We start from the raw sequence: 27990 nt of genomic DNA on the forward strand, positions 1-27990 counted from the left end.
GATTTCTCAAGCGGCAGGTTAGGTGGTCTGGTATTCCCATCTCTTTCAGAATTTTCCACAGTTTGTTGTGATCCACACAGTCAAAGGCTTTGGCATAATCAATAAACCAGAAATAGATGTTTTTCTGGAACTCTCTTGCTTTTTTGATGATCCAGCAGATGTTGGCAATTTGATGTCTGGTTCCTCTGCCTTTTCTAAAACCAGCTTGAACATCTGGAAGTTCACAGTTCACATATTGCTGAAGCTTGGCTTGGAGAATTTTAAGCATTACTTTATAAGCATGTGAGATGAGTGCAATTGTGTGGTAGTTTGAGCATTCTTTGGCATTGCCTTTCTTTGGGATTGGAATGAAAACTGACCTTTTCCAGTCCTGTGGCCACTGCTGAGTTTCCCAAATTTGCTGGCATATAGAGTGTAGCACTTCCACAGCATCATCTTTCAGGATTTGAAACAGCTCAACTGGAATTCCATCACCTCTGCTAATTTTGTTCGTAGTGATGCTTTCCAAGGCCCACTTGACTTCACATTCCAGGGTGTTGGCTCTAGGTGAGTGATCACACCATCATGATTATCTGGGTTGTGAAGATCTTTTTGTACAGTTCTTCTGTGTATTCTTGCCATCGCTTCTTAATATCTTCTGCTTCTGTTAGGTCCAGACCATTTCTGTCCTTTATTGAGCCTGTCTTTGCATGAAATGTTCCCTTGGTATCTCTAATTTTCTTGAAGAGATCTCTAGTCTTTCCCATTCTGTTCTTTTCCTCTATTTCTTTGCATTGATCGCTGAAGAAGGTTTTCTTATCTCCTCTTGCTATTCTTTGGAACTCTGCATTCAGATACTTATATCTTTCCTTTTCTCCTTTGCTTTTCGCCTCTCTTCTTTTCACAGCTATTTGTAAGGCCTCCCCAGACAGCCATTTTGCTTTTTTGCATTTCTTTTCCATGGGGATGGTCTTGATCCCTGTCTCCTGTACAATGTCATGAACCTCATTCCATAGTTCATCAGGCCCACTATCTATCAGATCTAGGCCCTTAAATCTATTTTTCACTTCTGCTGTATAATCATAAGGGATTTGATTTAGGTCATACCTGAATGACCTAAATGGGGATTGGTTGCTAGGAGAAACAACCGTGTGATTAGATGGTTGGAACTTTCAGTCTCACCCTCCTGACTTCTGGGAAGAGGGAAGGGCCCAGAGATTAAATCAGTTACATATGACCAGTGACTTAATTACTCATGCCTATGTAATGAATCCTCCATTAAAAACCCAAAACGAAGAGGTTTGGAGAACTAGCAGGTTGATGAACACCCAAAAGGATTTGAGGGGGTGGCCTGGTGGAGAGCTTGGAAGCTCCTGCCTTTTCTCCATACCTTGCCCTATGCCCCTCTTCCATCTGGCTGTTTCCAAGTGACATACTCAGTTATATCTTGGTCCAACAGCAAGTAAAATATTTTCTGAGTTCTGTGAGCCTCTCTAGCAAATTAATCGAACACAAGGAGGGGTCTGTTGAAAACTCCCATCTTCTCTAGCCAGTTGGCCAGAAGTACAGGTTAGCACAGCCTGGGCTCAGGGTTAGCCCCTGAAATGTACCTGCTTATGGGGCCGGGTGGGGGTGGGGGATGGGGGTGGAGGGTGGGCGGGACGGTGGGCGGGGCGGGGAGGGGAGGGGCAAAGGAAGGCAGCCTTGGAGGACCAAGCCCTTAACCTGTGGAATCTGACACTATCTCTCTGTAGAAAGGGAAACCCAGCTCCACCTGGTTAACAGAAACTGGTGACTAATAGAGATTCTTGAGTTTATCTTATAGCAGATAAGGAAACAGCTTGCTAAAAAAAAAACACAAAAAACTGAAACCTGGAGGTTTGGAGCAGCAAAAGGTTTATTTCAGGGGCAAGCAAAGAGAATGGGTAGCTTGTACTCAAAAACCCCAAACCCTCCAAAGTTGTTTTTTTTTTTTTGGGTGGGGGGGTGTGTTTATAGACAATATAGGGTGAAGGCTGCAGGCTGTGTGACTTTCTTCTTCTTTGTGTGTGTTGCTTTCTTCTGATTGAACTTTTCTTAGTTCCTGCTTTTGCCCTCCCCTCCTCCTTAGGTGGAGAGGCCTCGCCATGCAGCTTGTGGGATTTTACTTCCCTGACCAGGCACTGAACCTGGGCACATGGCGGTGAAAGCACTGAGTCCTAACCGCCAGACCACCAGGGAATTTCCCTGCTTTTGTCCCTTCTTAAATAATTAATTGCTTGAGTCTCTCTTCTGAAAACTTGAGAGGGCAGGGAAACTAAGGTGGATTTTTTTTTATTTATTTAAGGAAGGCAGGAGGTTGAGGAACCTGGAGGGGACTGCAACTAGGATAGCCCTGTAGGGTTCCACTCAATTTCCTTAAGATTGGTTGAGACCACCAGCCCTGAAACTGGGCCTGCACAAGTGTTGGATGAATGACTTTTTGACATCAGAGGGCTGGAAACTCCACCCTCAGATCCTGCTAATGCCTCCACCTTTGAGCAGGCATCTCATGAAGAAGCATGTAACTTGGATATCCTGTGCAGAACAACCTCATCTTTTTCCCATTTCTGGCCGGCCACCCCTCCCAGTGCCTAAGGCCACCTTGCTTCTTTATCCCATAAATATCCCAAGCCCCTTGCCTTTGGGGAGGCAGATCTGAGACTTGTTCTGCCATCTCCTCACTTGGCTGCTCTGTGAATAAACTCCTTCTTTGTTGCAGACCCCTGGCTTGGTAACAGTAGGGTCAGACTTCAGTTGAATTGTAGGCCACCCAGCTGGTATCTGAAAAATTGAGTTGGTTGTGGAGACCTCCACCCACTGGAATTGCTGCAGAACTTTATGGACCTCCCAGAGAGGGAACATTGAACAAAGACCTGAGACGGGGAGAGAGGGAGCGGACAAGTGTCCCAGGAGAGAAAACAGCAAATGCAAAGGCCCTCACCTGAGGCTGGAACATGCAGGATCCATTCAAGGAGCACGAGGACAGGGCAGTTTAGCTGGAGTACAGGGTGAACAATGAGGGAGGTCAAGGCACTACTGGAGGCTGGATGCATGTGGCCTTGGGGGCAGTTACCAGGATTCTGGCTTTTACACTGAGTGAGATGGTGTGTGGGGCTCCGGATTCTGTATTTTCAGTAAGCTTCCCAAGGCAAATCTACCTGTAATAGTGTTTGAGGATTCAGTGAGAAGCCAGAGAGTCAGAAAGGAAGCCCCTTCTTTAGGCCAATTTATCTAGAAGGGAGGTCCTAGTATTGCTGCCCTCTGCTGAGGAATGTCCTAGAAGCAGAAACACTCAAAAACAAACACACAAAAACTGCTCACCCTTGAGGTGGCACTAGTGGTCAAGAACCCGCTTGCCAATGCAGGGAACACGAAAGACTCAGGTTTGATCCCTGGATAGGGAAGATCCTCTGGAGTAGGAAATAGCAACCCACTCCAATATTCTTGTCTGGAGAATCTCCTGGACAGAGGAGCCTGGCAGGTTACAGCCCTTAGGGTCGCAGAGAGTCAGACATCACTGAAGGGACTGAGTACACTCACTTGAATTAATTTGGGTTAAAAAGTACCTAGTTACAAATGCAAACCCCTCTGGGCAGGGTTAATGATTACTTTGTTCTTGATAGTTTAGCTGAGAATAGCACTAAGAATTGGGAGAGGTTGAGAAGGGAGGAGGAATCAGCTGTTTGATTTTATGTGAGATTTGTACATTTCAGCGGGAAGGGAGGAGGGTGTGGTGAAAAGAAAGGCAAAGGGGAGCAGGTCGCCTGGAAGGTGATTGGCCAGGTGACTGGCCAGGGAGAGAGTGGCCTCCATTGGGCCCCTTCACCCCCTCTTCACTGACCTCAGTGTTAAACGTACTGTCTCAAGGGAGGCATCTAAATTTCACTCTTAGAGCACATACTATCCAACAGTGTGCTCTGCTTGGCGCCGAGCTCAGTCCTTAGATTCCTGAGGCTGTTGAACAGTCAACCACAAAGTGAGGAGACAGATACATATCCTCTCACAGTTCAAGCCTGAAGTTCAGAATCAGGGTGCTGGCAGGTTGATTCCTTCAGGAGACTGGGAAAATCTTCAGGCCTGTTTCCAGCTTCTGGTGGTTGCCAACAGTTCTTGGCCTTTCTCTACTAATAGATACTCATTCAGCCTTCACTTTCATCAACCTCCTCTGTCTGTGTCCTCTCCTCTTGTAAAGATACCAAGCCCCAAGCTCTAGGGGCCATGTTTGCTCACATCCTTTGCCACAGGCTGCACTCTGTATAATTGTCAGTAATTAACACTTGAAATTCAAAGGCTCTCCAGGACTGACTGGTGTGAGTGGAAGGGCAGTCTGTAGTCTGCTGGCTGATTTCTTAGGCACACCTGCCTCCACATTTTAAATGCCAGTGCAGTGGTTTCCCCTCTAATCCTACACTGCTTCTCCCACACCACATGGCTGGGCTGGGGGTGCCAGACAGGTCCCAGAAGTGTGCTCATCCCATTACTGCTGTTGTCATTTTAACATTTTCCCAGTGGGAGCAACTCTTATCATCAAGACAATCACTCCAGTCACTGAAACGTGTTTTTATAATACACCACACAGTACCAGTTACAACCACTTAGTGTGTTGGCAGGTCTGTGTTTCAAGGGCACAGTTGGGTGGACAGAGTTGGCAGGATTGTTACAGCAACCCTATATAACCTGAAGATGTGCCAAGAGTGGCAAGAGAAAGGGACTTCCCTGGTGGTCCAGTGGCTAAAACTTGGTTCCCAATGCAGGGGGCATGGATCCCATCCCAGGTCGGGGAACTAAGATCCACATGCTGCACAGCTTGATAAAGAGTGATGCAGGACCCCTAACAAATCTGGGTGAGTGGGGCTGTGGTGCTGCCCTGTGATACAGCCTCTTGTATAACAAGACAGACGGAATCAAAAGCGGCTTCTCATTAGGAACTTAGGTGAAAGCATTTTGACTGCCGGACGGATCGAAGGCTGAACCTATCCCATGGATTTGTCTCCAAGTGGGCTAGATCTGGAGGTCTGGCTTCTAGCCGCACCCGGGGATGGGTATCACCAGGAACCAAAATCTGCCATTCAATTGGGTATTTACTTCTTTGAGATACTCAGATTCTTTCATTATTTAACACTCCATTCATGGATATGTTACTTACTCAGTTTTAAGTTTAGCCCTATCCTCTCACTGAAGATATTTTTCTGCAAGTTGCATAACATATAATTAAAATTTTTGAATGTATTTTTCCTTTAAGTAATTTTTTGCTTGTTCATTGAGATTATATATTTATATATATATTTACACATGAGTTTCTCACACACACATAGACCTTGTATATACCTTATCTGAGTGGATATATTCACTTGGGTTCACCAACACTCCATTCATAGAGACATAAAACATCATTCAATGTGGCAGCTCGTTTCCGCAGACACCCAGCAACCCATTCATAGGGAAGAAACCTTACAGTCTTGTTTCTAAATCCTATTAATAGGGACAGTTACTTGTATTCTAGTACTCCATGTAAATCACTTGTATTCACAAACACTTCATTCATAGATACAAACACATCACTCATTCTGATTAGATACACTCGTCATTACACCAACATTCAATTCAGAGATAAGCAAGCAATGATTCAGCTATACTCTTGAGTAGATATATTCGTTTCCATTTTAGCCACATTTTATTCCAAATTCATAGCATGTGTTATATAGATGTTTCCTTTCAGTAGACACCTTTTTTTCCCCCCTTCTTTTTGGCTGTACTTTTTGTGGGACCTTAAGTTCCCTGATCAGGGCTTGAAGCCAGGCTTCTTGCAGTGAAAGCATGGGGTCCTAACACACGAACCACTAGGGAATTCCTGACAACTTTTTTGTTTTCTACCAACATGCCATTTAGACATATTTTCTATCACTCACTTTTGTGTGTAAATCCTTCCTTTTAGTAGATACACTCATTTAGATGCACAAACTTCATTCATGGAGATATAAAAGATATATTCAATTATGTATACAGAAATTTCTCTTATGTTGAAATATTTCCTTCTATATTCTATTTGCCTATTATAGATATATAGCATATAGCTGAGTTGGGTGTGTACAGTTGTTCCCACTCTACAGTAGTTTATTCTCAAAGATACCAATCATTCTTGTATTCAGATATTTCCTCTGAGTAAACTGTTTTATACAAACTGTTCATTCATAGATATTAATATATTTCATATCATTCCATGTTGAATATAGCTCTTTTAGATTCATTTTTGTTATAGTCACGTAAGTATAACATCAATTTTGAGTTATATCTTTTCATGGGTTTTAGCAACAATTCACTCTTGGATATGTTATATACAGATTCAATTTTATCACTTCTTGAGTAAAGACTGGCTTCCCTGATAACTCAGCTGGTTAAGAATCCGCCTGCAATGCTGGAGACCCGGGTTCAATCCCTGGGTTGGGAAGATTCCCTGGCGAAGGGAAAGGTTACCGACTCCAGTATTCTGGCCTGGAGAATTCCATGGACTGTATAGTCCATGGGGTCACAGAGTCGCACATGACTTTCAATAAAGACATTGTTTTTTTCTTATACAAAGACCCAGTTTCTGGAGACACACATCAATCTTTTGAATAACTTTTTATGGAGCGATATATTAATTTGTGTTCTATCCACAGTCCATAGCATAGATGTCAAGTTCAGTGTTCTTACCATAAAAACACCAAAAAACAACCCAAAGGGGCACAAGGAAACTTGGAGGTGATGTTTATTACCATGACTGTGGTGATCATTCACAGGTATATGCATATGTTCAAACCCACCTAATTATATACATTAAATATGTGCACTTTTTGGGTAAACATACACTTCAATAAAGCTGTTAAAAATTTCTACCTTTTATTTTTTAATGTAAGAAAATATAAAATTACATATATGCTTACACTGTTTATACTGAACTGCTCTGCTCCACATGGACAGATAAATGTTTGACAGTCACTGCCTGCTGAAAGCAGGATGCAGAGAACCTGGGGTTAGACAGACTTTTCCCTGAATATCCTTTTATTTGTCAATGTATGCTTTTTAAAGAACAAATATACTGAAAGTCACCTTCAGTAGTTTTACTAAAGCAACTGAGAAAGTCTGCCTTCTGAGTTGCCAGGTCTTGGTTGAGAGCTCTGACAACTATGAAAAACTCCAGAGTAATAACTATTAATAGCCTCACCAGAACAACATCTTGTTTTAATCTGATAGCAGTCTTGACCCAAAAGACCTACGTCAGGTTAAACGATGTCCAGCTTCACTTTGATGTTCATAGCTGCCAGTTCAGCTACAAAATACCGAAAGACGTAAGGCACGGAGATGGTGTCAATGGTGTCACTGCGGTTACACAGGGCACAGCTGTACTTCCTGTTGCGCAGGGCGGACCATGACGGGGGCGGCTTCTCCAACAGCGGGGAGAGCAGACTGCCACACTTCACACACACGTGGGCCACTGACCGATCCGAGCAGTTGAAGAGGCGGTCGTGGAGGAGGAAAGATGTACCGTGAGCTAAAAGGGCATCTCGCTCCATCTCCCCAAAACGGATTCCACCCTGGACGTTTCTCCCCCCTATAGGCTGGTTAGTGACTTTGTCTCGGGCTCCTGTGGTCCTCACTTGGAATTTGTCGGAGACCATGTGGCGTAAACGCTGGTAGTATACCACGCCTATGAAGATGTCTGCTTCTAGCTCCAACCCACTAATGCCACTGTACAACCTCTCGGTGCCATAGTAGTTGTAGCCAGCGGCCTTCAGCATCTCGCCGAAGTATTCCAGGGCCGAGTTCTCCTCTGAGAAGATGAAGGGGGTCGCGTCGTGGCAGAGCCCATGCAGAGCTGCAGACTTGCCGGCCATGCTCTCGATCAGCATGCCTATGGTCATGCGGGATGGAAAACCATGGGGGTTGAACAGAATGTCAGGGACCATCCCGCTCTCGGTGAATGGCATGTCCTCCACTGGCCACAGCCTGCTCAAGATGCCCTTCTGCCCGTGACGACTGGCAAACTTATCCCCAATTGTTGGGTTCCGGGGGACTCGCATCGTGATGCACACACACTTGAACTTGCCATTTCCGGTATCATTGCTGCACACTTTGATGTTATCCACAATACAGTTTTCTTTACTCCTAGGAAAAAGTAAACCGGACAGAATGTCAAAATATTTGTTAAAATGAATGGAGGGTACCTTAGAGTGTGGCTGTATCTGGACATCGGGGCTTTAAAAAGGTAATAGAAGTTAATAACAAGACCATTAGGCTGGTCCCTCCCGAATGCAATCTAATAACTGGTATCACCATAAGAAGAGGAAATTTGGATATAAGGAGAGACAAGAGAGGCACACGTGCACAGGAAAAAATACGATGTTCGACAAGGAGAAGGCGGCTGACCACCTGCAAGCCAAGAGGCCTCGAGAAAACCAAACCTGCCTTCACCTTGATCTGGGACTCTGACCCTCCACAGCTGTGATGTCTAGATATAATTTTATTGATATATTAATATTTAGTGCTTCATAATGGATATTTGCAAAAATTATTCTTACCTCTATTCTTCACTACAAATAGAGCTGGTATCCCTAAAAAACTTATGGACAGGGCTATTGATTACATTCACTACAGAACTGATTGGAAGAACAGTAGCAAGAAAGGCAGCTAAGACCTAAAAAATCCAGTTTTAGTAACAGGGATAATAAATTCAACTTTTTAGCTAAGACACATTATTAACATGTCTGAGAGAGATGACCAAGTTTGAATAATAACAGTTGTAAAATAAATCACAGATAACTCATGAGATGTAACAGACTGACAAGAAAAGTAGGAAAACAAAGGCAGTACAACAGACCACAGAACTTCATCTGTCCATTCAGTTAATAACTAAGCTACCCTTTGTAATACTCCAAAAGTTCTCCTGTTAAAAAATAACATTCACTGACTTCCAGAGATTTCACTGAGAAATAGTCCACAAGAAATAGCCCCGGGTATGCAAACTTACTTATAGTACATCACAAAGCCTTCCCCGGTGTTGAGGTTTAGGTAGCTGTAATATGGATCTCCATACTTCAGTTGTGCTCCAATAAATGGCAATCCATCATCATCCAACTTCTGCATAACCCGTGGGTCTCCAGCTTTGACTCCAAAGACCAGACTATCATCTCCTTGTTTAATTTTTTCAGACAGATCTATGAATTCAGACTTGTAGACACTCCCATGGGCAAAGCCTCGTTCCCAAGAGGCCTTATTCACAATCTGTGAAGTCAGAGGATCATTCATTTCACAGGCTGAGGCCTGGTTAGCATTATAACTGGTTTAGGATAACTGGCATTTGATTTTAAAACTTCATATCGGGGAGGGAGGTGGGAGGGGGGGTCATGTTTGGAAACGCATGTAAGAATTAAAGATTTTAAAATTTAAAAAATAAAAAAAAATTAAAAATAAAAAAAAAAAAAGAAAAACTTCATATCTCCCAAATCACCTGTGCTAACTATTAAAATCCAGACACAAGATGGCTTAGAACCCAATCATGCATAAATATGAAAAGTAGATATTTCTAAGACTACTTTACATTCATTTGACATCTGCTTGTATTGTGCACTCAAACATGCAGGCTATATGCATATGAAATATCTAGTGATATCCCTCAAAGCTTGTCACTTTTTTGCGGGGTGGGAGGCCTTGCTGAGCAGCATATGGGATCTTAGGTCCCCAACCAGGGATGGAACCTGTGCCCCCAACGCTGGGAGGACGGAGTCTTAACCAATGAACCACCAGGGAAGTCCCCTTGTCACTTTTAACTTAGACCAGGAATTAATTAATAGAACATTCATACACCAAATATTAGGTACTCGGGCACATAAGAAATACTCCTTCAGTGATCTGATGGTAAACAGAAAAGTTAAAAAATGAGAAAGGGTGGAAGTGCATCTCTTGGCAGCACTTACCATGGCATCTTCCATATCGTAGCCAGTGTAAGAGATAACAGCAACAATGGCATTTGTCCCGATTGGATAGTTATCCATGTCATAGTAATCATACATGTACGGTCTTACTAAAGGGCTCTGTGGAGTCTGAAGACGATACAGTTTATTATCTGATCGATCTTGAAAAGTGAGAAGTGGAAAGCCCATGGTCTGCTTACCTACAAAGGGAAAAAAAATTAACATTTTGTCATAAGGGAATGAATAAATGAGTAAGTCATGCTAGTTATGTTTACTACAGAGTAATAGCTGGTGTGAAAATGAAGTAGACAAATGTGTATGAACATGACTCAACCAAGAAAACAAGGCTCAGTGAGAAAAAGTAGGGAATGACATTTACTAGGATATATTCGTGTAGATTTGCCACACAATCCAAACAGTTCTAGACCTAGTTTATGGAAACGTGCAATGCAAAAAAAGCATAAAAAGAGGATTTAAAGGATAAATACAAAATTATGGGATATTACTATTACTGGTGGGAGAGGAGTGATAGTAACTATTATCTAATTAGATTACTTTCTTACACAGACATCCACCTACACACACACACATACAGAACAAAATGTCAGTATTTGTTAACTGTGGGTAGTCAGGTATGGGATACTTTTTTTTTTTGTACTTCCTTACAGTATAGATAATCAATTCAAAACAAAATGATTTTAAAAACTAAAATAGATAAATATATACATAGGGGAACTTCTGAAAAACAGAAAAGGAGATTTGCAGCTTCCAGTAAGAGAGGGCCACTCCTACAATATCACTTTCAACATGTATAAGTAAAAGATCCAGAAGAAAAACAAAAGCCAATTATATACATACACATACTAGCTGAAAGCACTGGAATGTAACCACAGGAAGTTACAAACTAGAGAGGGATTAACACTTGGACAAAAGGAACTGAGCTGAGTGAATTTCCAGTTTTCTCAGTTTTGAATGTTTTGTTTTTCATGTTTTGTCTGATGGCCCAGTCAGAACAGCAGTCCAAATCTTTGGTGGACTCTAGAACTATGGGACAGACATAAGCAGTCCAGCTAAGGCTAAAGAGCAAATTTCAACCACTGGAAGCTTGCTTCCAGAAATCTGAAAACCAGCCCTCGCCAGAGGAACAGAATAGAATCCACTTTTTTCCTTTGACTACACAGCTTGCAGGGTCTTAGTTCAACTAGGGATTGAACCTGGGCACCAGAGGTGAAAGTACTGGGTCCTAACCATTGGACCACCACGGAATTCCAGTTTTTATCGCATATTTTCCAGCTACAATACAATCCAGTATTACTAGACCTACAGAGAAACAGGAAAACGTGACCTAGACTCAAGAAAGATGCAATCAGTGGAGACTGATCCTGAGACGATCCAAATGTTGGAATTGGGAGGTAATGACTTTAAAATACCTGTTACAACTGTGTTCAAAATGTAATGGAAAATACGTCCACAATGAATGGAGATCAGAATCTCAGATAAAACAGGTACTATAAAAATGAAACAAATGGAAGCTCTAGGCTAAAAAATTAAGTATCTGAAATAAAAATTCAGCAATGACAGAAAAGTCAGTGAATATGACAAATCAATAAAATGCCCCAATCTCGAAGCAGAAAGAGAAAAAAAAGATGGAAAAAAGAACAGAAATTCAATGGCTTATGGGACAATATTAACAACTTATTGACTGGAGATGTATTAGTATGTCTTTAGTTACCCAAATGTTATTTACCAGAGACATTTCAATATTAACTTACGTAACAAATCATTGGCCACATGCCTTAGGTTCTGCAAAAGTCCTCTGGTCAATAATGTGTTAAAAGGCTTAACATACATGATGCATAACAGACATCTCAGGACATGAGACAGAACAGTCTCATTATTTCTAGAAATAATGACAGAATATCTTATAGATTTGACTTAATTTTTTAAAACAGGTTTAGGAATATCAGCGAACTCCAAGCAAGGTAAATACAAACAGTAATATATTTAGGTGTATCACAGTCAATCAGTTTACATACCAAAAATAATGGGAAAATCTTAAGGACAGAAGAAAAATAAATAACACTATAATCAAGCAAACAACAATACACAAAACCACTGACTTCTAATTAGAATTGACAAAGATCAAAAACAGAGCATAACAACATCTTTTAAGTGCTGGGGGAGGGGGGAACCCAAAAGTTCTGTCAAACCAGAATTATATATCCAGTTTCTGCAAGTGAAGATGAAAAAGACATCCTCAGATAAATGAAAACTAAGAGAATTTGCAGCCAGCAACCTGCAGCTATAAAAAAATGTTAAAGAGTTGTTCAGGCTGAAAATTTCAGGCTGAAATGACACTCCATGAAAACCTGAATCATCAGGCACGAAAGAAAGAAAACACTAGAGATGATAATGACAGGTGACCACATGGCTTGTACTCTTAACAAATCTAATCACAGGACCTTAGGCAAAACCAAACTGATGGACATTCTACAAAATAAGTTATCTTTTCCTTAAAAATAAGGTAAGACAGACATTTAAGGCTAATGATCTAACTTAAAGAACTAAAGAGACAAGAGAACTGAATACACCATATGGTCTTAGACTAGGTGCTACCCAGGGAAAAATTTCCACAAACTTTATTATGCTATAAAATATTATTGTTAAATTTCCCGACTTTAGTAATTGTCCTTGGTTATGTAAGTAGACCGCCCTGTTGTTAGGAAATACATAGTAGGATGCTCAGGGGGTAAAGGAGCAGCTCACTTTCCAATAGGAAATAGTGCAAATGAGGCAAAATCTAGGTAAAGGGTCTATGGAAGTTCTTTGTACTATTCTTATAACTTTTAGCTTTTCCCTGAGTTTGAAGTAATCTCAAGAGTTAAAAATTGCAGTCCGTTTCCTTTTGTGACCACCACCACTCTGCTCCGTCTTACCCATCTGGCACTGGTACATGTTTCTCGGACTCTGGTTGTGATCTGAGAAAGGGATGAAGTTGGCGATCACACTCAGCATGCTGTGAGGGAAGAGCTCCTGGTGCGTGGTGACTCCAGCCAAAACCTCATCCTCGAAGATGGCAACATTCATGAAGATCTGGAAAGAGGAAGGACCAGGAAGTTCAAGGCACAAGGTAACTGTGACTGCTAACACATATTAGCTCTTACTATTGATCAGAGTTTAAGAAAACCTTCCCACCCATCCAGTATCACGAACACTGAAGGGATGCACAGTAAGAAATACCACATCTTAAACATTTCATTCTAAATCTCCCCTGGTCCAGCTATGAAGGGGGATAGGAAGGAGGAAAACTTTTTTATAAGCAGCACAAAGCCTAGAGTTTTGCAACTACAGAGATGTAAGCAAAGATTGTGAGTGATTTTAGCAGAATGTTCCAGTCTCACCACCCAAGGCAGAGCCGGGTGCAAAGAAACTTGGGGAGCTGAGTGGGATGGGAAAGGCAGCTAAGGTGACCACCAACCCTCTCAGGTTTGATGAGCATGAAAACTGCTTCATGCTGATCACAGAGGAGGAAGAAAATAAGTTGTGACTTTCTTTCAAATGCCTGACTGTCATGAGAACTGTAACATTTTAACAGTTACTGAGTCTCTGAAAGCTGCATATTATATAATCACAGGGGTCTATGTACCTGTTCCATAGTTCCAATCAGTTCTTCTTTGCCTAGTTCCAAGTTCTGCACAGGCCGCACCAGTCGACAAGGAGTGGTGAAAAGGTACAATCCTGGGTACAGACTTGGTTTTCCTGTCATGGGGATCAGGACCACCTCCATCCAGGGAGGAATTCTTTTTTCTCTCAACACCTGTTTTCAATAAAAAGAGTTCAATGAAGAGTAAGTGATGTCTATTCCCCTGCCACCTAGGAGGTTGGTATGGAGAAGGAGATCTAACATGAAAAGCAACATCTTGAAAGGTTTGCAGGTAACACACCTAGTACCCTGCCAGCCTCAGCCCCCCACAGATGGCTATTCACCCCACAATGAGAGCTGGCAAAAGCCCTACTTTCTTGGGGACTCAATCTCACTATCAGGCAAACTAGTAATGACTGGGACTGAGCAAAAGGTAAACCAAGAATGTGTGGGTAAACACAGTATATGAAATTCTGTTGGCTGATGTCTAAAATATAAGGTTACTGGTATTATTTTAAAATGTATTCAATGCAAAAACTCTTCCACTTGGCATTTAAAAAAACAAAAAATCTATGAACACTTGGGTGAAAGGAGAAATACTAAAATTACAGAAATGTGAAAAAAAAATGAAATCTGTACAGTAGAACTGATGGCAATAAGTATAACTTTATTTAAGTATATGTAATACTTAAATATATAAGAACTTATATATTTACAATTAAATATATTATTAATAAAATGAAAGAATAAAAATAGATGAATTAATTCTTAGCCCCAAAGGTAAAACAACAAAGTACAAGAAATAAAAGATAAAATCTGAAATAAAGCAGCAGAGAACAGAAAGGTTCAAACTAATAAAACATTTTTAGTTCTTTTGATGTAATTGAGAAGGGGACGGGTATTCTTTCTCCTTGTGGGGAAACCAAAGGTATGAATATACTGAGTAAAAAAAGGCAAAGGAGGGAAAAGCATGGAAACAAAATTTTAAAACCATGAGCCTGCTTTGCATATCTCTGAAACCAAGATGAAATGGATAAAATGCAGGTGATGAGAACAGACCTCAGCAGAGGTAAAAAGCTTCAAGACCAACTTCTGTTATCAAGGAGCTGCCCCAAAGAGAACACTAGAGCCAGATGGCCTCAGAGGTGAATTCTGGAAGACCTAAGACCAGAGGACACACTGCTGTGCCAACTGCTCCAGAGCAATGAACACCAAGGAAAACTTTCTAATGCTTTTTATCAAGCAGAAATTTGTGAATGTTGACTTTTTAAAAAATCTTAAATAAAATTGAGAAAGTACCTGTATTTATTAGGTATTAAAATAATAACCCAGTGGGATTTACTCCAGGAATGGAAGACTTGTTACTCATCTTTATTATTAAAGAACGATCTTTGTCAGGGAATGAATGCAATACTTTTAATATGTCTACGGAGAAAATCTCACAATTTTTTTCTCCATAGGCGAGGTATGCAAGCAAAAGAATTGTGTGTGGGGACTAAAGAACACAGTCTTAAAGTGATCACAGTTAGCATCGGCAGCCAGGAGGCCAGCCTACATTAGTGCCTCCTGAAATGATATCCTGAGTCTCATCATAAGAAAGCTACATATATCAAGAGACAGTGGTCACAATTTGGCCTATACTCTTCAAAAACAAAAAAGGGAGACACTAAAGGCTGAGGAACTGTCCCACATTAAGGGAGATTGAAAAAACACGCCAACCACATGTAACATGGGATTCTGGACTGGGTCTCAGACAAAAAAAAATCGGGGTATCAGCTGCAGACTTCACCAACCTGAGATTTTTTAAGCACACTGTGGTTAATAAAGAGAAAATCCTTGTTCTTAGAAAATATACACTGAAATCTTCATGGAAAGGAGGACATGTCTGTATACTGCCTTCAAATGGTTTGGATGTAAAATGTACATAGTATTTATAGAGCATAAAGCACGTGGGGAAAACATAGCAACTGGTGTATCTGGGTAATGGGCATATGTGAGCTCTCTATGCTGCTCAAACATGCTTTCAGTGTAAAACCATCAAAGTAAAACAATGAAAAAACTGAAAAACAAATTAAAATAACCCAACTAAACAGGATAGAGCATAAACTACAAATTTACCTTACTGCCAAACTCATAGCCATTATCTAGGCAGCAAAGACTCTTTCCCAGAGAAAATTCTAAAGATTAGTTATTCAAAGAATGTTATTCTATTTGACTTTTTAAAAAAGTATTTTAAGAAACAGAAGGCAAGTGGTTATGACTGCTACCTTGATTAGCTTCAGTATTACTTAAAATAGAAGGCCATATTTTGAGATCCCCTATTTGCCACTAGTATTTACAAAGGGAAAAAAAAAGTTAGAAATGTGTTAGAATGTAGACTAGGGCCTCAATGAAACAAACCAAAAAAAAAAAAAAAAAAAGCATGTAGCTCAAATACCTGTCACTGACCCTAACCAATGAGGCCAGTGTAAGGCAAGATGCTGCCACCAGGACCGTATGTGCAATTCCAGAATTAGCTTCTGACCTCCAACCCCTTGACACTCAACAATCAGAAAAGACATGAAAACCTAAGATGGAGGGACAAAACAATTCACAGAGACTCAAGATCACCTTAAAATGTCGGAGAGAATCGGCAATGCCAGGGGCAATCTCCTTATCGGCCCAGCCAATCATGACACCGTCCAGCAAGACAGGGTAGCACTCACTGTACGGCCGATGTGGAGTTCCGTCAACTGGAGTGACTCCTGGTGAAGTGAACAAATGGAATGATCTCATCAGGATGCTTTCCCAACATTTAAATTTCCCTCCAGATTCAACAACAGCTTTACCTTTCTAGTCACCTTGTCTCTAGACCAGAACGTTTTTATATTGCTTGAGGAAACATTTAAGTCTTTCAGCAAGGACCCCCAGGTCTAAGGTCTCTGGCTTTGAGAAGAGTAGCAGGGGTATAAAGGAAGCTTTTTTCTGTATACCTTTTATATTTTTGTTTCTGAGCCAGGTAAACATATTAACTTTTCCCCCGAAATCTAATTACATTTGCTCATTATTCACACATCACAAATTTGCCAACTTGCTAAAATGTATCTGTAACCCCAGCATCAATACTAGTGCCTCCTCTCACATCATTTGAGGACATCTACTGAAAATTTTGAGTCACCAGAAACATGTTTCTGGCTGAGGTCACACAAGGGGATGCAGTTGCAGCTCATACTGCAAATAAGGGTTCTTTCTGCACTGTTTAGTGCCGTATTTTTCGCATCTTTGTGCTTTTGCTGTTTAAAATGGCCTTCAAGCACAGTGCCAAAGTGCTGGCCCCTAAGCACAGGGCTCTGCCGAGCCTTATGAAAAAACTACATGTTAGATGAGCTTATAGTTACAGTGTAGTTAGCTGAAAGCTCAGCATTAATGAATCAATAATATATATTAAATAAGGCATCTTTAAACAGAAACATGCATAAAGCAAGGCTATGGACCCAGCAGCTGATAAAAATGCTGTCGTGAGAGGTATGCAGAAACCTAACCTTTTCTTCCCCAGGACCAACGACTCAGTGTCTGCTAATTCAGTGCCAGTGGTGACTTAGAGAAGTACCGCATACAACAAGAGTCTACTCTAGCTAAGTAAAGAACACTCATCCATGAGCTGTCAACACCCTCTGTAAAGGTGCTTTACAAAATGGCACAGGTTATCTACAGCATGACACCATCACCCTTATATGAACTCTCTGCTCAAACCCCAGAGAAGCACAACTTAATAGCTTTGCACCTGTAAAACCCACACAAGCAAACAAGACAGACTGCTGACTGCCGAGAACCACCTACCCAAGCTGCAGAGTAGAGCTGGAATAGATGCTGTGTACACAGACTGCGTGACAACCTCACAGATGGCGGTTAAGTGGTTCATCAGACCACAGGGCTCCCCGTCAGGGGTGTGCACGGGACAAAGGAAGCCCCAGGACTCCGGCAGCAGTCTGCGCACAGTGGTGGTCCGCATTTTAGCAAAATCGGCCCCTCTGTGCACACAGCGGAAATGGGAGAGATAGCGTATGAAGTTCAGCTTGTCAGCCACGACACAAAGTCCAGAATCTTGCAGGAAGCCAAGACCTTAATAAAACAGACATCATTGAAAAATGGAATAAACTGAAAAAAAAGAAAAAGCTTCTTTTTATTGGAGGCTTTGAAAAGATAATAAAACCTCAGAACACATTTGAGATCATGCATGCTCAGTTGCTAAGTTGTGTCTCTTTGGGACCCTGTGGACAATAGCCTGCCAAGCTCCTCTGTCCATGGGATTTCCCAGGTAAGAATACTGGAGTGGTTTGACATTTCTTTCTCAGGGGATCTTCCCGACTCAGGCATCAGCAGGCAGGTTCTTTATCACTGAGCCACCTGGGAAGCCCACACTAGAGATCACAGAGTGGGTAATCACAAAGTTTATTCAGCTGTGGTGAGAGGAAGAGCTTACAAAGGAAAAAAATACAGTAAAAATCTCCAGATTTCACAAACTGTATTAGCCTTAACTGTTTCCCCGTCTCTTCCACGTGATCTCTATGGAGAAACATAAATGAGTTACAAAACAGCAAGTAATTAAATGGGATTCATCCGAGAGAGAGTTGTGTAACACACAAGCACTTGTTAGCCCTTAAGGAATTTGCATCAGTACCATCTCCTTTAAAAAAAAAAAAAAAAAGATTTCTGAGCCTTCAATAACCACTTTGTAAAGTTTTCCAGTCTGATATGACTGCTTTAGGGATGGGTATGTCTAAAAACCCTCGCAGACTACCACCTAGTTAACCTTTCCTCAGAAATCTAAGCAGTCTCCGGTTTTCTAGAAGGAGGCACGTGAAATGCATTTGTTCATTAAAATCAGATTTAAGCTATACAGACAACCTGTCTAAAGCCCTTCAGCCCAATATACACCTGTCAAAATTCACAGCGAGAAATTGGTCTTTAATGAATGAGCAGCTCACTTTCAAAAAGAACCTCTCCCGGGACTTCCCTGGCAGTCCAGGGGTTAAGATTCTGAGCTTCCACTGCAGAGGGCACAGGTTTGACCCCTGGTCAGGGAACTAAGAACCCATGGGTCATGTGGTGTGCCCAAAAAACCAAACCAAAACAAAACAAAAAAACATCTCTCAAAGCAATATACAAACTGACATTAAGCAAATAATTTGAAAATTGTAACAAAATGAAGCCCTTCTCTTTAATTTCACCTGTTTTAGAACGTAGATTCCCAGTAGCAAGAAGGTATTCAAATGGTTTTGTAAGGTCTATTCCCAGACTAAAAATCTTCATCAAATTTTCACTGTTCAAGGACACATTGGTCTTCTGAGACTTCTTGTCTATAGCTATTTTAATAGACACTAACCAAGCTTCCAATTTTTCCTGAAATAAGAAAAACAGTTTAATTTTTAAACCACAAATTTCATATTTACTCAGTCCATGGAATTTTCCAGGCAAGAATACTGGAGTGGGTTGCCACTTCCTTCTCCAGAGGATCTTCCCAACTCAAAGATCAAACCTGTATCTCATGTACCTCCTGCATTGGCAGGCGCATTCTCTACCCCTGCATCACCTGGGAAGCCCTAATTATTGATAATGACTTTGGAGATTTTTACTTCAGTCCTCTCCATCTTTCCTGTCATTATGTTATCTCTTAAATTCTTTTTAGGGATAATATTAAAAATATAAAATGCTATCCAATCAACTTTCTTATAAAATTATTGTTAACATTCTCTCCCTAGACACACACAGACACCCAGAGTTATTATTTACAGTAATCATGCCCTACAACGTCTCTGTGAACACTGCACAGAACCCCTGCTCCCAGAGGAAATGCAGGGTCAGATGTGAGTGTTCATTTACTGACAACATCTTTGTCAACTGGTCAACATATGACCTTGTTTTCTGTGTTTGTGAACAGACATCTTAGTTTACACTGCTGATTCTTTACCACTGAGCTCAGAGCAAACAGCATCATAACTCAACGCTGTACAAAGCGTGTCTAACACAAGTGTTTCCTCTATAAGGCAGGCACAATGCAGCCTTCTTGAGCTTAGGACCACGGCAAGGGACTTCAGCACTGAGCATGGGGGCCATTTTAAACAGCAAAATCACCAAGAAAAAGCAGAAAAATGTGAAAAACATGGCACTGAGGAGATACTCGTTTACTGCTTATCAGAACTGAGCTGGGCCTTGTGCCTCAAAAGACTAACTTTTCAGCACTCTGTACATGTCTGCAAATGACCAAGAGTGTGCCGCAAGTACTGATATTGCTGGGTTAAAAATGAACGTTAGTGAGTAGTTGAATTTAATAGTACAGAATCTGTGAATAATGAGGACTGACTATAAGTGAGTATATTGGCCATTTACACTTCATTAATGTTACAACCAAGATTTGACAGTTTTTATTTAGCGTCTAAAAAGATACTAAAGAAAGTCCTGAACCTGCCGTAAGCTAAGACCTCTGATTAAGTCCCTTACTGCTAAACAAACAAAAATAGAAGGAAAAATAAAACACAACGGCTCAAACTAGAAATTATAAGCATGCAAGAAACAATACTGCTGAATATGGCCACACCATCCCACAAGAGGTTACGATGCTCCAGGGTGAAACAGCCTGCCCTTACCTTCAGAAACATGAGGAAGAGCTGACCAGGAGTTAGAACCTCCTGGTTCATTAAACTGTCAGGATTCTCCTCCATGCACTCTCCTTTGGCTAAAGCAAAGAGCTTCCGGGTCATGAGACAAAGCACATAGAACTTCTCAGTGTTGGATTTCAGGTGGATACAGATACACTGGCTGCCGAAAGAGAAAGCTTAATCCAGCTACTGATACTATCCGATGTCCTACTAACCAAGGTCCCCAATCCACATTTACCCCAGACGTCTTCAGTCATTTTCCAAAAACTGCTTTTCACTTTTGCTGGTAACATTAGCAAAAGAACAGAACAGACTCACAAAATCTAGGACTGTAGGGACAGGCCATAAGTGGCTATTTAAATTTAAATCAATTAAAAAAAACCAACAACACTGTTTCTCAGTTGAAATGGCCCTGAATGTGGCTTGTGGCTACAGATTGCTCAGTGGAGGATTACAGCAGGGCTCCTTTAACAATTACACAGTGGATACAGAAGACAGAGTCCCAGCCTTGGGGAAATAAAGGGACATGATGCCTGCAGCTTTCAGATAATGCACAAAGAAAAATGACATATATGCAGAGAAAGTAGGAAAGATGTTAATAAACTGGTGAGTTGGAAGTCTGAAGTTATTTCAACATAAAACCTTAAAAGTACAATATAAAACAGGAAGCTAGCAGGAAGAGAAAGGTGAGGATGGCTGCAGGAACAAAGTTAGCCCCTATCTCGCTACACCAGAATCCCACCCCCAGGGCTATTCTGATTTCCAGATGACTCACCAGCCCCAGGTATATCCTTACTGGTAACTACTGCCCAACCCTAAGAAACAGTTTCACGTACTTGAACAGAAACTCTGCAGCTTGTTCGTTTGGGTACCAGTCAGGAAGGTTGAGTTTCACTCTGAAGCGCTCCCCCAGATAGTTAAGGACCTGTTTTTGTGTGGAACATCCCTCTTCCATTACGATCCTTAACATCTGAGAAACCGAGTTCCTAAAGAAAGAGTCATCCTCCTTTCCTTTGATGAGCTCCTGAAAAATCTGATAATCGGAAAAGCTGACGAGTGCCTAAAAAAGAAAGAAAAAAGATTCTTTAATTAATTTATTTTAATTGAAGGTTAATTAATTTACAGTATTGTGGTGGCTTTTGCCATACATTAACATGAATCAGTCACGGGTATACATGTGTCCTCCACCCCACGCCCCCATCCTGCCGCCCTCCCCATCCCAGCCCTCTGGGTTGTCCCAGTGCACCGGCTTTGAGTGCCCTGTTTCCTGCATCACACTTGGACTGGTCATCTATTTCACACATGGTAATATACATATTTCAATGCTATTCTCTCATATCATCCCACCCTCGTCATCTCCCAGAGAATCCAAAAGTCTATTCTTTATCTCTGTGTCTCTTTTGTTGTCTCGTATATAGGGTCATCATTACCACTTTTAAAATTCCACATATATACAAAAAAGTTGTTTTTTCAAAATTGTTAACCATCGTTTAGTAATGGTTCTCTCCTATTTCTTTTTAAAACCCAAGAAAAATCAGCCCTCTACTACTGCTGAGTCTAAGCGACCTCTTCAAAATAAGGGTCACACTTGTATGGGAGACACCAAGATGTCCCAATGACCCTTCCCTCTTGGTACCCACAACCTTGGTCTCCTCTGCCTTGAACAGGACTGGCCTGTGTGACTAAGGGAGTATGGCAGAGAAGCTGAAGTGTGACTCTCAAGGCTAGGTCGTGACGGGCACTGCAGCTCCAGCCTCATTCTCCTGGTGAACTCTCTGGAGAAGATAGGTGCCTCAAGTAGCCTGTGGAAAGGCCTGTGAAGAGGAACTGAGACCCCCTGCCAAGGGCCTGCACTGACTTGCCAGCCAAGCTCAATCGACCTCAGAAGGGGATTCGGCAGCCCTGGGCAACCTTTCTACACAGTAGCAGCCCCCACTGACATCTCATGGCAACCTCCTGAGACCCTGGCCAGAACTGCCCAAATCAGGAGCTACTTCCAAATTTCTGACCACAGAAATAGAGAGAGAAATATTTAGTCATGTTTTAACCACTGCATTTTGAGGTAACTTGTTATGGAGCAGTGGATATTAGCATAGCATGAATGCTGATTTTGCACTTCCAATGATTCGCTTCCTAACAGAAGAAGTATATTCGGTAAGTCACACCTTAAGTGCAAATCCCAAAGGAAGGAAAAACAGTTCTTTCCGGTAAATAAAGTTCAACATAACCGTGCCATTTTCCAAGTAGTGAAGGTTCATATTGACAGCAGAATGTTCCTCTCTCACACAGTGCATTGAAACTCCTATTGAAACAAACAAAGCAAATAATCAAAAACTCAGCAACACTACCATTAAGCATAGTATCCACGGCTATAATCAAAGACAGATTTTTAGCTCAACTGTAAGAATAAACTCTTTAACTATAGGATTCCAGACTGCAAAATGCTATCTTGAGAAGCCAGGCCCTGTCATGGAGAGTGATCAAACAGAAGTCAGGTTGCTATCAGTCAGAGATCAAGGCAAATGCCGTGCCTCCTGAACTGGAAGAATTCAGAGGCCCAGACCCACCTCTGGCCAAGTCAGCCAGCCTTCAGTATCATAAGCAATAACATAAAAACTCATGTTCAGGGGCTTCCCTGATGGTGGTGAAGAATCCACCTGCCAATGCACGAGACATGGGTTTGATCCCTGAAATCTGGAAAGATCCCACATGCCACAGAGTAACTAAGCCTGTGAGCCACAGCTATTGAGCCCACATGGGGTAACTACCGAAGCCCACGGCACCCTAAGAGCCTGTGCAAAGTCACCGAAACGAGAACCCCATGAACTGCAACTAGAGAGTAGCCCCTGCTCGCTGCAACTAGAGAAAAGCCTGGGCAGCAACAAAGACCCAGCACAACAAAAAATAAATAAATAAAATTATTTCTTAAAAAAAAAAGTTCATTCTGTTCAAAAAAAAAAATTGAACACAGTAGAAACTAGGTGTCCCACTATGAATTTATAGCACAGAATTGCTTAACAGAAAAACAAACCAAAAATTATATATATGAGAGAAAAATATCAGACTCTATGTGGATACATCTACTTTTAATAAAACAGCTTAAATATTTCTGAAAGAACATTCCAAATATCCCTGCAACTTACCATACTGAGTGTAGCCAGGCCCTCTGCTTTTCCACTTTGGTCTTACCATTGCAATGGGGAAATTTCTGCGAGGCATAATCAACATTCGGATGACTTTTTCAATGCCATTGATGATAAAATAGCCTCCCATTTCCTGCCAAAGAGATGAATTAAAATTTTTTAAACAAAGACACATAACTACCCACAAACATGATACTGAACAAGGGCAAGTATCACCCTCATTCCTAACCAGATGTGCACAAGAAATGCCCTTAGGCAAGAGGACCTATGGGTCCCTGGGAAACTGCTGACTTAATTAAATCTTCTCAAGCACATTAAAAAGGCTGTAAAGACTTGGGAGAAAAGTATGGAAGGAAATCATGGTACTTCCTTCAACCAGACAGGTTGGACATAACCTGCCACATTCTTATCCCTAAAATGACTGCACTCTTCAATGACATTAAAAACCAAAAACAATTTACTCCAAAGTCTAAAGTTGAAAACAGTAATGGTTCTGTTTCCACACGAGTATGGTTTCTCATGAATTCGGCATGGGCTTCCCTGGTGGCTCAGTGGTAAAGAATCCATCTGCCAACGCAGGAGACACAAGACGACGTGGGTTTGATCCCTGGGTTGGGAATATCCCCTAGAGGAGGAAATGGCAACCTGATCCAGTATTTTTGCCTGGGAAATCCCATGGACAGAGGAGCCTGGCGGGCTACAGTTCATGGGGTTGCAAGAGTCAGACACGACTGAGTCCGTGTGTGTGTGCACACACACACACATAGAGCAGGTATATCATGCATGCACAGACACACACGCACACACACACACACAGCAGGTGTATCATGCTGGGTGCTCTATGTCAGCACAAGTGGGAGAACTACATGCCATTTTCAAAAGAGAAAACTGAGCCTCAGGGAGATTAAACTTCCCAAAGGTGCACGAGGGTAAAGTGGAACAGCTGGCTGTCAAACCCAGATCTGCCATCAAAGGCCTCTTCCCACCACATAATACAGTCTCCCTGTTGTAGGCAGAGTCTGCACATCAACCCAAGCCACCTAACCGAGCTGAAGGGAGGGTATATGAAGCATTTAATACATCCACAGAGTTCGACTGTAGGTAAAGCAGACATATTAGACACGTTTTGTGGGTTAAAATGTTGAGAGAGCTGTAAAAATTCAAATACATCTCTAAATATGTATCATTCAGAAAATGAGGGAAAAACCTACCAATTACCCCCCACAAATAGTAATATTCTCTAACTGGAGAGTTGTTTTTTTTTTTAAATCACAAATAATGCTTTTAAGTATTTAGTTTCTTATAGCACTCACATAATAGAAACTGACAAATCCATCTTGTTGTTGCTTAAACGTTAAGACATGTCCAACTGTGACCCCATGGACTGTAGCCGGCCAGGCTCCCCTGGCCATGGGATTACCCAGGCAAGAACACTGGAGTGGGTTGCCATTTGCTCCTCCTCTTTTTCCTTTTTTTGCTGATGCCACACAGCATGTGGGACCTAACTCTCCCACCAGGGATTGAATCCATACCACCTGAAGTGGAAGCATGAAGTCTTAACCACTGGACTACCAGGGAAGCCCCTAGAGTGTTCTTTTTCATACACTGTCTCATCTGAGACTTGTTATGAAGCCTACACAGAGCATAGACAAGACATCAAGGCCCCTGTTACCTATCTAGAAATTAAAGCAGAGTAAGAAAACTGAACTCCCTGACAAGCTTTCTGTTCTCACACTCCCAGTTCTGGCCCTTTCTACTGTCACCAGGTCTTTCAGGGCACGGCTCCCCTGTGGGTACCTCTGCTTCCTCATGGTGCTCGATGAGGGCTTTTGGAGGAAGGCTGTATAAGTTGCAAAGCTTGGATTTCACCATGATGGGAACGTAGCCCAGAAACTGCTTAATGACTCCTTTTGAGATTCCATTCACTGACCAGCTGATATCGGCCTAAGTGAAAATGAGAGAGAGAAAAAAGTTAAAAAAAAAAGTGGGGGACTATCTAGATCTGTAGGAATAAATGAGTATTCTAGGGGAGGGAGACAGAGGGATGGACTGGGACTTTGGGGTTGGTAGATGGAAGCTATTACAGTTAGAATGGATAAACAACAAGGTCCTACACAGGGAACTATATTCAATATCCTGTGATAAACCACAATAGAATACTGAAAAAAAAAAGTATATAAAAAAAGAATAGATGAGTATTTTAAAAGATTAAGGCAGAGGACCATAAACTAAATGATTTTATGCTTTAGGTTTAAAAGATGGGATCTCTCGGACGACAGCACTGAGAAAGCCAAATTCTGGTATAAACCGTATTAGGCACTGGGCTTATTCAAAAAAAATGTACAGTGTGTGAGTCGCATGCTGTCACTCATACTCACTGTCAGCTTTCCCCGGTAGGTGCTCCTCCGGCCTCGGCACTCTGCTGGATAAACGTTGAGCTCTTTGCAGATGCTCCCTTTGGGAACGGCTGGAGGACTGATGACGGCATCCACAATGGTGAGAGAGATCCGCTCATCTTTGAAAGCAAATTCAAAGGGAGGGACGGCCTGAAATACAGTTGAGACAGTCAACCGCTTGCACTTGCAAGGCACTTTCTCTCAGACTCTTTCAAATTTCAGGTGTTCTACAAGCACTGATGGCTATCATCCTAATGCAACACATCTAAAAAGAGCCAGCACTACATCTGGGCTACTCCTGTCCTAAGTACCTAAAACAGCATTAAGAAGACTTTCTGGTCTACTCACTGTTGGATTCTATAATAGGTTCTAGGGATACAGCTGTTTACGGACAAAGCTGTCCTCTGAACCAAGTACCTGACTTCAGTAGTGTGTATATGTTAATCCCAAACTCCTAATTTATTTCTGCTTCACATTTTACCTTGTACTCTCTTTGTGCATATGTTGTTGTTCAGTTGCTAAGCAGTGTCCAACTCTTTGCGACCCCATGGATTGTAGTCCCGTCAAGCTCTTCCTCAAGAATACTGGAGTGGGTTGCCATTCCCTTCTCCAGGGGATCTTCCTGACCCAGGGGATGAACCTGGGTCTCCTGCATTGCAGATTCTTTACCGTCTGAGCTACCAGAGAACCCATTTTAGCGGAAAGATTCCTTGATCATCTCAACGCTGGACTCTTTTTCATTGTTTTAATAAATCCCAGGGTCAATTAACTTATAAGCAGATTTACAATTTTTCTCATAGACATGATACAATGAGTCCAGGCACGATAGAAATTATTTCCCATCAGACAAAAATATCTCATCTTTTGCAAACGGGTGAAGCAGTATTAATCTTCGAAGAAGCCTCGATGGTTCCCCCATTATTTGCAGAAGAGAGTTCAAGCATCAGAAACTGGCTCAGCTTTCAACATTCTCTCCACCCCTCCTGCAGAACAAGCCCTACCCAACAAAAGCAGAGGGTAGAGACCCCTGAGCTCTGCTCCTGCACTCCCCCTGGAGGGAACGTACTCTTCTCTTGGATTCATGAGGTCCTGCCCTGGGTTAGCTGCACCTCCCTCCTCTGTGCCCCCGCACATAGCCCCTTGGCAAGAGAATTGCTCCAGAGTACTGGCACTGACTGCCTTCACAGCTCCACCTGCTGCTGCTGCTAAGTCGCTTCAGCCGTGCCGACTCTGTGCGACCCGATAGACTGCAGCCCACTCCATCCCGTCCCTGGGATTCTCGAGGCAAGAATACTGGCGTGGGTTGCCATTTCCTTCTCCATCACAGCTCCACCACCTCCACCCAAAACAAGATAGCAAGCAAGAACTCTCTCTTACATAGGTCTGCCTCTCCCTCACTGTCAGAGCCCAGTGCCCGGAGACACCGGGATGCTTACTAAATGAGACCCTACCCCATTATTTTAACCTGAAGCCTGCTACCATCACCCTCTAGACCAATCACTTTAGTATGGAGTAAATGTTACCTAATGACGTTACCAATCTCTTAAGGAGGACCAAAGGTTTCCCACTGAATCTCGCTTTAATGACTCACTGGCACCTTCCTCGACATAGCCCGGCGCTGGGCCTGTGCCCAACTCCCCCGTCTCCTGGATCCCTCCTCCCCTCTTCCAGGCCCCAAGCCTCACTCACCTCTCCCTCTTCCTTCTCCAGCGCCTCACACACCCCGCACCCCATCCGCCGTGCCGCCAGGCCCCTTTGCTTCACCCGCCTGTAGCAGGGGCTAGAGGCGCCGGAGAACCCAAAATTGAGGAACGGCTGGGAGGAGGCCAAGCTCACCTGCACCGCGTGGCTGAGCCCCTCGCTCACAGCGTAGTTGAAAGACTCGACATGCGCCCGCGTCAGCTCCTGCAACGCTGGCTTTTGCTGCTCCCGCGGGATCCCGTAAGACGAGTCGGTCAAGTGCTTTAGGCTGGGCCCACTGGGCAGGTTTCGCCACCGGCCGCCGGGATCCATGAGTTTGCCAGCACACCGGGCGCCAGGGACTGCTCCACACGCGCCGGAAACACCACCCGGCGCCCAGCACCCATGACCTGCTGGGAAATGTAGTTCCTCTTGGTCTGCCGGCCCTGGGTCCTCAGATTTTACAGGGTCGACTAGAAACTAATACTTGGAGCAAGTGGGCCCGTTCAAAATCCTGCAGAGTCGGAGAGCGGCGGATCG

At 42.4% G+C, this 27990-nt stretch overlaps 1 protein-coding gene across 1 annotated transcript; it reads right to left on the reverse strand.

Annotated features, from left to right (window-relative positions):
• Window positions 1-5651: 5651 nt before the first annotated feature.
• On the reverse strand, window positions 5652-27817 carry POLR1B (RNA polymerase I subunit B). The gene is made up of 15 exons (XM_004005912.6): window positions 27607-27817; window positions 25753-25920; window positions 25172-25318; window positions 23375-23507; window positions 22397-22533; window positions 21068-21291; window positions 20220-20391; window positions 18804-18975; window positions 17413-17694; window positions 16204-16337; window positions 13597-13767; window positions 12887-13043; window positions 9954-10150; window positions 9008-9261; window positions 5652-8145 (listed from the first exon to the last, which is right to left on the reverse strand). Exons 1-15 carry the CDS (start codon window positions 27781-27783, stop codon window positions 7263-7265), a joined length of 3408 nt encoding a protein of 1135 aa, XP_004005961.1. The 5' UTR covers window positions 27784-27817; the 3' UTR covers window positions 5652-7262.
• Window positions 27818-27990: the final 173 nt, after the last annotated feature.

Source organism: Ovis aries, chromosome 3 (genome assembly GCF_016772045.2).
Source record: "Ovis aries strain OAR_USU_Benz2616 breed Rambouillet chromosome 3, ARS-UI_Ramb_v3.0, whole genome shotgun sequence".
NCBI classification, from domain to species: domain Eukaryota; kingdom Metazoa; phylum Chordata; class Mammalia; order Artiodactyla; family Bovidae; genus Ovis; species Ovis aries.